General features: G+C 45.4%; 1 protein-coding gene across 1 annotated transcript in view; it reads right to left on the minus strand.

Annotated features, from left to right (window-relative positions):
* The window catches only part of LOC121306080 (myosin-9), a 9,150-nt gene extending 512 nt beyond the window's left edge, over window positions 1-8,638 (minus strand). The window contains exons 1-2 of the mRNA XM_041237784.1: window positions 8,417-8,638; window positions 296-639 (exon numbers count right to left, since the gene is read on the minus strand). Of these exons, the coding sequence (XP_041093718.1) occupies window positions 296-637 (342 nt within the window). The 5' untranslated portion in view covers window positions 638-639; window positions 8,417-8,638. The remainder of the gene's footprint in view (window positions 1-295; window positions 640-8,416) is intronic.
* Window positions 8,639-9,037: the final 399 nt, after the last annotated feature.

Here is a 9,037-nt window from a genome sequence, read left to right on the forward strand (position 1 = left end):
ACAGTACAGCCTCCTGTCCACACAGGAAGAGACACCACTTCTATAGGTCAGTATTATTATTATTCCCGATGCATGAGGAGGAGTCCGGAGTGGTTTTTCTCACAGATACACCAAACGCACACACACCGAGACACACACACACACACACACACACCAAACACACACACACCGAGACACACACACACACACACACACACACACACACAGATACACACACACACACACACACACACACACACACACACACACACACACACACACACACACACCCAGACACACACATACACACACACACACAGCCCCTCTCTCTACTCACGTAGATCAGTCCAGAGTAATATCTCTCTTTCAGGTTATGAAGCACTGAAGCCTCATTCAGGCAGGTCAGCTCCGCCATGTCTTCCACTTTGCTGAATTTGGGAGGGTTCATTTTCTGGATGTCGTCTTTGCTCACTCGAACCTTCTTCCCGTTCTCCGCCAGCTCCACCAGGGCATCCTCGCCGGCCTCCTCCTTCAAGCTGGCCGCCTCGAACCCGTGTCTCTCAGAGGGAACCCACACCAGCTTCTTGGCGGACCAGTCCGCCTGAGCCAGGGGATTATTCATGAAGTCTTTATCAACGAAGAGATACTTCTCAGCCATGACTGCGAGAGAGAGAGAGAGGAGAGAGAGACAGCATCGTGTCAATAGAACTCACTGAATAATGTTCCCTTGTTAGAATTGCACCCCCTCTATATAGAATGAACTGATTCAGCTTCATAGAGTCCAGTGAAAGCTGCTGAATAATGTTCCCTTGTTAACATATTGAATTGCACCCCCTCTATATAGAATGAACTGATTCAGCTTCATAGAGTCCAGTGAAAGCTGCTGAATAATGTTCCCTTGTTCACATATTGAATTGCACCCCCTCTATATAGAATGAACTGATTCAGCTTCATAGAGTCCAGTGAAAGCTGCTGAATAATGTTCCCTTGTTAACATATTGAATTGCACCCCCTCTATATAGAATGAACTGATTCAGCTTCATAGAGTCCAGTGAAAGCTGCTGAATAATGTTCCCTTGTTAACATATTGAATTGCACCCCCTCTATATAGAATGAACTGATTCAGCTTCATAGAGTCCAGTGAAAGCTGCTGAATAATGTTCCCTTGTTCTCATATTGAATTGCACCCCCTCTATATAGAATGAACTGATTCAGCTTCATAGAGTCCAGTGAAAGCTGCTGAATAATGTTCCCTTGTTAACATATGGAATTGCACCCCCTCTATATACACAGACTTGCTGTTTTGTAAAGCTGCAGAGCGCTCCTTCAATAGGACAGCAGCCTGGATGTATTTTTGGGTTTATCTGGATTCAGGCAGTTCCATTAAACATTAACCCAGCTGAAAGGATTTTAGTATTTTTTGTCACCTGATCTGCAGAAATGTAATTCTCCCCCCCCCCCCCCCCCCCCCCCCCCACCTCGGTTTTTGAATTCCATTCCCGGGGTCCCCTGCGAATACCGGTCTTATCTCTCCTCCCTTCCCCCTGTTTCCTTGTGCACTTTACCCTGGTGTGATATCTCTACTGATTAAAAGCAGCGTCGATGCCAAGTCTAAACAGGCATCTAGACTTTCCTGTTATTAAAAACACAGAGAGAAAGAGAGGGGAGAGAGGGGCAAGAGAGAGAAGGGCGAGAGAAGGGGGGAAGAGAGAGAGAGAGAAGGGCAAGAGAGAGAGAAGGGCGAGAGAGAAAACAGAGGGATGTTTTTAAAACAAAGACTGCATCCTTTATCAATCTCTCTCAAACAGCCAGCGATATTTAAAAAAAAAAAAAATTAAAAAAAAATTAACAGCTGAAAACCATCCCATAAAATTACAAAGTTCAGATTCAGTTCAAAAGGTTCTTAAAACAAACAAACCAACTACCACCACTCCCATACACACGTGAACCAGCCAGGACCCCACAGCTTCAATGTGACAGCCTGGAGTACTTCACAGGGCTGGGAATCAGACAAGCTGGTAGCAGTGAAACCTGGACTGGATCACACTGCTGTGCAATAGGAGTCTGATTGGGTAATGCTAATATAAACACACTCTGCACCGAGACTCATGCCAGCAGCTCTTCAAGGTAAACAAAAGCGTCGAGGGAATTTCTGGTCAAACTGGTTGCTGTAATTTGGGTCAAATCACAAAGAGAGAAGAGTGTGCGTATTATACATATCTCCTGTGTGTGTGTGTTTAAGAGAGAGAGAGGGGGGGCAGTGTTGTAATATAAGACAGTGCTGTTCTTGCCTCATTGCTCTACTGTTTGTGGTTGAAAGATTTCTTTGCAGTAGCTACCTTGGCTGCAGGTCACACAGCCTCCTTCCATCGGAGCGCTTCGTTCTGTTAAACATCAGCCCAGTTGTTCATCTCCCTCTCCCACAGTCTTAATTTCAAGATGATTAATCTGCCAGTCCTGGGGGGGGGGGGGGGGGGGGTTGTGTTTAACTTTTATCTAGAGGATCGCTCATCGGATTGTGATGAATCTCGCTCAGGACCTGCTTCAGCTCACAAGCTATTGAGGGGAGCAGAATCTGGGGGAGTGGGGAGTCTGTCTGTCTGGCTTACATTTTCACACATATCTTGAGAAAGCGCTCGTCTGATCGTGATGGAACTTGAAAAGGGACACGAGTCGTTTTCAAATGCATTTAAAATATAAAAACACAAGCATAGCAATCAGACTCCTATTGCACAGCAGTGTGATCCAGTCCAGGTTTCATTGCCCCCAGCTTGATCAGCCCCCAGTGTGTCTAGCGAACAAGCTCAGGTGTGTCTTATTGAAAGGATTAAGGTCTGTTTTTATAAAGAGCAACTGTGATCAAGAATCTCCTTTTTAAAAGAGATTATCCAAAATCAGGGAAGAGATAAAGAGGCATTCCTGGAATTCCTGAGCATTATGGGATTGCCGGGGGGACTAGAGAACAGAGGCACGTTCCCTCGGAAACAGCCGGAGGACAGGAAGGGAGGGAATTCCTTTTAAAAAAAAAAAAACTAGTTTGATGATTTTAAAATAAGTTTGTTGATTCACGAGAGGTTTATGTAACTAGAGATGGAATCGTTTCATATTTATTCAACACAGGGCTGGGAATCAGACTCCCGCTGCACAGCAGTGTGATCCAGTCCTGCTTTCACTAGGAGTTTAATAATCAGACTCCCGCTGCACAGCAGTGTGATCCAGTCCTGCTTTCACTAGGAGTTTAATAATCAGACTCCCGCTGCACAGCAGTGTGATCCAGTCCTGCTTTCACTAGGAGTTTAATAATAAGACACACCTGAGCTTGTTCCCTAGACACACTGGGGGCTGATCAATTGTGTTGTGAGTGTATTTACAGCACATCTACAAAACAACCCCCTCCTCTCATAAATAATGGCGTGCCCAGTGATTAATAGACCTACAATCACGGGCTGTACCACTTTGCAGATAAGTGGCGTTTTTCTTTTGTCTCGCAGCTGTCGCCACACCCAGCTTTGAGTCCAGGTGCCTCTCCCTGTTTATTATGGGATGTTGATTTAACAATTTGAATATTGGATTGCTATCAGGTGTAGCCGCGTGAACAAGCCCTGTCAGTACAGCCCACAAACAAATTAAAACCTGCTGAAAATACTGAACCCCAGGACTGGGTGCAGCAGCAGCAGCAGCAGGGCTAGTGTGAGTTTCTAACCCTGCTCAAACTCCTGGCTCCTGATCATTGCAATATTAATAATACTAGACTTCATTGAGGGGAGCTCTGAACCCCAGGACTGGGTGCAGCAGCAGCAGGGCTAGTGTGAGTTTCTAACCCTGCTCAAACTCCTGCCTCCTGATCATTGCAATATTAATAATACTAGACTTCATTGAGGGGAGCTCTGAACCCCAGGACTGGGTGCAGCAGCAGCAGGGCTAGTGTGAGTTTCTAACCCTGCTCAAACTCCTGGCTCCTGATCATTGCAATATTAATAATACTAGACTTCATTGAGGGGAGCTCTGAACCCCAGGACTGGGTAGCAGCAGGGCTAGTTTTTATTCTTGGTCTTCAAGTCTGTTTGAATTCTTTGTCAACAGGAAGTGATTAACAGTGTTGTAATGCTCCTGTTACCAGCTGGCTAAGTGTTAACAAACACACAGCGTTTGGTAAATTCCAAATTGCACAACAGACCTCTACAGGAAACACGACTCCTATTGCACAGCAGTGTGATCCAGGCCAGGTTTCACTGCTACCAGCTTGATCAGCCCCCAGTGTGTCTAGGGAACAAGCTCAGGTGTGTATTAAACTCCTCCTGTGAAACCAGGACTTATTAAACTCCTAGTGAAAGCAGGACTGGATCACACTGCTGTGCAGCGGGAGTCTGATTATTAAACTCCTAGTGAAAGCAGGACTGGATCACACTGCTGTGCAGCGGGAGTCTGATTATTAAACTCCTAGTGAAAGCAGGACTGGATCACACTGCTGTGCAGCGGGAGTCTGATTATTAAACTCCTAGTGAAAGCAGGACTGGATCACACTGCTGTGCAGCGGGAGTCTGATTATTAAACTCCTAGTGAAAGCAGGACTGGATCACACTGCTGTGCAGCGGGAGTCTGATTATTAAACTCCTAGTGAAAGCAGGACTGGATCACACCGCTGTGCAGCGGGAGTCTGATTATTAAACTCCTAGTGAAAGCAGGACTGGATCACACCGCTGTGCAGCGGGAGTCTGATTATTAAACTCCTAGTGAAACCAGGACTGGATCACACCGCTGTGCAGCGGGAGTCTGATTATTAAACTCCTAGTGAAAGCAGGACTGGATCACACTGCTGTGCAGCGGGAGTCTGATTATTAAACTCCTAGTGAAACCAGGACTGGATCACACCGCTGTGCAGCGGGAGTCTGATTATTAAACTCCTAGTGAAAGCAGGACTGGATCACACTGCTGTGCAGCGGGAGTCTCGTTCCCCGGCCTGTACTTCTTCAGCAGGAGGCCATGTGTAAGAGCTCTTGTCGTTGCTTCACTCTGATATTTTGAAACGGATTCTCTGGACGCGTCCCAGCACGCAGTCCTCCTGCAGGAGGAATCCTGCTCTGGGAAAAGACGCATCGACACGCTTCAACCACAGGAAAACATACTCTGTGCGTGCCTCTGCGCGCCTCTCTCTCTCTGTGTGTGTATGTATGTGTGCCTCTCTCTCTCTCTGTGTGTATGCTGCTGCTGCACCCAGTCCTGGGGTTCAGAGCTCCCCTCAATGAAGTCTAGTATTATTAATATTGCAATGATCAGGAGCCAGGAGTTTGAGCAGGGTTAGAAACTCACACTAGCCCTGCTGCTGCTGCACCCAGTCCTGGGGTTCAGAGCTCCCCTCAATGAAGTCTAGTATTATTAATATTGCAATGATCAGGAGCCAGGAGTTTGAGCAGGGTTACAAACTCACACTAGCCCTGCTGCTGCTGCACCCAGTCCTGGGGTTCAGAGCTCCCCTCAATGAAGATATTTGGAAAGTCTCTCCCTCTGTGGTCAATTTTTTTCTGTTACAGACCCTCCTGTCAGACCCTCTAATGAAGACCAGGCTCAATACAAGCCCAGAGGGGCAAGGAAACAAAAATCAACAAAACGCTGGCTCCCAAGCAGAGAGAGAGAGAGAGCGAGAGAGAGAGAGAGAGAGAGAGAGAGAGAGAGAGAGAGAGAGAGAGAGAGATGGAGAGAGCGGAGAGAGAGAGAGAGAGAGGAGAGAGAACGATCCGCGCAGGGCAAAACACACCAGCATTGAAAGAGTAATTCAGACAGTTGCTGGCGTCGATCGGATTTTTTGTTTGTTTGTTTGTTTCGCAGTGAAGCTGCAGCTGCTCTTGTTTGAGAGGCTCACTGCTGTTCTACCTGCGTCCTGTAACGAAGGCCCTGGTTCATAAAACCACGCTGCATTTCCCCTCCCGAAGACAATGCAAACCTGGAATCTGTTTGACAATTTTAACTGCGGAACAAGAAAACGAGAACAGCATCGCGCAGAGAGCAGATCGAACAGATTACACACAGAGTCTTGCCTTGCAAACCCAGAACACAAGCCACACAACAGCCTGGGACACCAGTAACAACAATCGAGTCACATCAAAATTATAAAATATATATTATAAAGACATTTCAGAGGGCTGGATCTCATCAATATCAGGGGTATATTATAAAGACATAGAGGGCTGCTCATCAATATCAGGGTCTATATTATAAAGACATTTCAGAGGGCTGGATCTCATCAATATCAGGGTCTAGTGCTGTATATTATAAAGACATTTCAGAGGGCTGGATCTCATCAATATCAGGGTCTAGTGCTGTATATTATAAAGACATTTCAGAGGGCTGTGTCTCATCACTATCAGGGTCTAGTGCTGTATATTATAAAGACATTTCAGAGGGCTGGATCTCATCAATATCAGGGTCTAGTGCTGTATATTATAAAGACATTTCAGAGGGCTGGATCTCATCAATATCAGGGTCTAGTGCTGTATATTATAAAGACATTTCAGAGGGCTGGATCTCATCAATATCAGGGTCTAGTGCTGTATATTATAAAGACATTTCAGAGGGCTGGGTCTCATCAATATCAGGGTCTAGTGCTGTATATTATAAAGACATTTCAGAGGGCTGGATCTCATCAATATCAGGGTCTAGTGCTGTATATTACAAAGACATTTCAGAGGGCTGGATCTCAGGGTCTAGTGCTGTATATTACAAAGACATTTCAGAGGGCTGGATGTGTACAGAATTGCTATATAATCTATTTCTGCCAGCAGGTAATTATACAGAAACAGGATGTACAGCCGTGCGGAAGGAAAAGCATGCAACACACACACTTCCTGCTTTAGGTCCTCAGTTCCGATCAACGCATCGCCTCCGGGCTTATTGGCACAAGTGAAAACAAACAAACACAAATAAAACACACAACCGACAGCTTTGAAACGTCATTCCAAACCAACTGCGCGCTAACACTGAAACTGCAAAATCTAATTATTCCCTCCTCGACTCGGGAGTTTGTTCATTTATTCTGTTTTTGCTTCTGAAGCGCATGAAAAAATGCTGTCGTGCGAGGAAGTAAAAGCTTCAGGGCGGGTATATTTATAATAATAAATAATAATAATGAAAAATAAAGCGCTAGCTTGCAGCTTCTGTTATCAGCGGAGCTCAGAGCGCCTCTGGCCGTGCAGAAAGCATTGCAGCCTCTCCAAGCAAAGCGATCCGCACTCTGGAGCGGGAGAGGCGTCGCTTTGAAGGAGATTCACGCCGCGGGCTAACTAATAATTAATTATTTAATCACCGAGTAAAACTGCATCGCGGAAAACACGGCTTTAAAAAAAAAAAAAACGCAAAATATGCATGGTCACCGGTGTTTTTAAAAAAAAGATTCGCGATTCACTGCGTAAGAAATGAATGAGATGCCTTGTGTTGTATATAGCGCCTTTCAAGTTTTTAACAAATTTAGACTCAAAACGGCGAGCGAGCAATTAAAACAATCACAACGCGTCCGGATTAATTAAGAGACCCGAGAGAAACCGATCTGAATCCGGAAAGCGGTATTTATTTATTTATTTATTTATAAAAAGTAAGGGTTAGTTGTTTAAGTCTGGGTTTAGGACACAGGAAAAGAAAAATTAACGTGGACTGAACCTGACACCCCGTCCCGTCCCGTCCCGGGCACACCCATTATCACAACCTCCCCAAAACACACACTCTCTGCATTCCTGCACAAAACTGAACACCGGTTCAAGCTTGAGCAGCACTAAAACTACAAAAACACGCCTGCTAGCATTAGCATTAGCATTATTATTATTATTATTATTATTATTATTATTATTGAGCGATTATTCCAGTCTGGGACAGCGCAAAGCGACACAACAATGGCACTATAATAATATAACCCGAACTGTGCGGGAAAATACCGGGGAAAAATAAAACGACTTTGCAAAACCAGCGCTTTGTGTTAAAACAGAAACCAGGATCCGACAAAACGCACATTAAACAGACCAAACGCGGACTCATATATATATATATATACATACATACATACATACATACACACACGCTATATGCATGCAGCGTGCATTGCAATGCGTTAAAGTAATATTTGACGACGTGCGGCGGATAGAGACAGACAGGATGTATAAAACTAAGCGATATCCGATAATCTTCATCCTTCTGCTATTCTGCACGCTTCCTGTATTCGCTGCCTCGTTCAATTCAATGCACCTTCATGCATATTTACTTGTATATTTCTCTCTCCCTCTCTTTATTTCTGCAGGGTTAGCGTTGCCCGCAGTCCGCCGGCGTGTTTAAAACCCGTTTTCAAGGTCGATTCTGGGCGTTTCGTGCGAGGCTGCTTGAAATGCGACCTGCCAGAAGTTTTCGTTCAGTTTCATTAATTAGTTTCTTGTTTCAAGGCTTCGGTTAATCTTACCTGCAACTCGTCCTGCACTTCCACCGCGGAGGAGAAAACGAGGGATGAAATGAAAAACCTGGAAACGCAACGAGTCCCGAACCCGCTTTCCTCGGCACGCACGGAGGAGACGCGGCCAGCAGCAAACAGAAATACAATTAAAAGGATTTGTGCAAAGAGACCGGAGTCTGCAAAGTTCAGTGGAGCCACACCCGAGCCTCTCTCTCCGCGCTCTCTTCCTGGCGATTGCGAGCAAAGCGGCGCGGGGGGGGGGCGGGGGGGGGCGAGCGGCTAGGCCTCGGCCAATCGGGGGGCCAGGGCTGGCTTTACTGACAGGCGAGCTCGGCCAATCCCTCCTTGAGAGGGAGGGGTTAGAGCGAAGGAAAGAAAAAGACTATTTTGTACATATATAGTTATATTATATATATTAAAATAACACATATATATATATGCGCTATATATATATCTAATCCGATGATATATGTCGCCGAGCCGTGAGGGATGGAACTCTATCTCCCCATAGATAGATAGATAGATAGATAAACAACTTAGGAGACGTGTTTGTGTTTGGTTAATTAATTGAATGTCTATTATTTGATTGATTGATAACTGATTGATTGTCTCTCACGTTTTCCCAGCCTC

Source organism: Polyodon spathula, chromosome 46 (genome assembly GCF_017654505.1).
Source record: "Polyodon spathula isolate WHYD16114869_AA chromosome 46, ASM1765450v1, whole genome shotgun sequence".
Classification (NCBI taxonomy): domain Eukaryota; kingdom Metazoa; phylum Chordata; class Actinopteri; order Acipenseriformes; family Polyodontidae; genus Polyodon; species Polyodon spathula.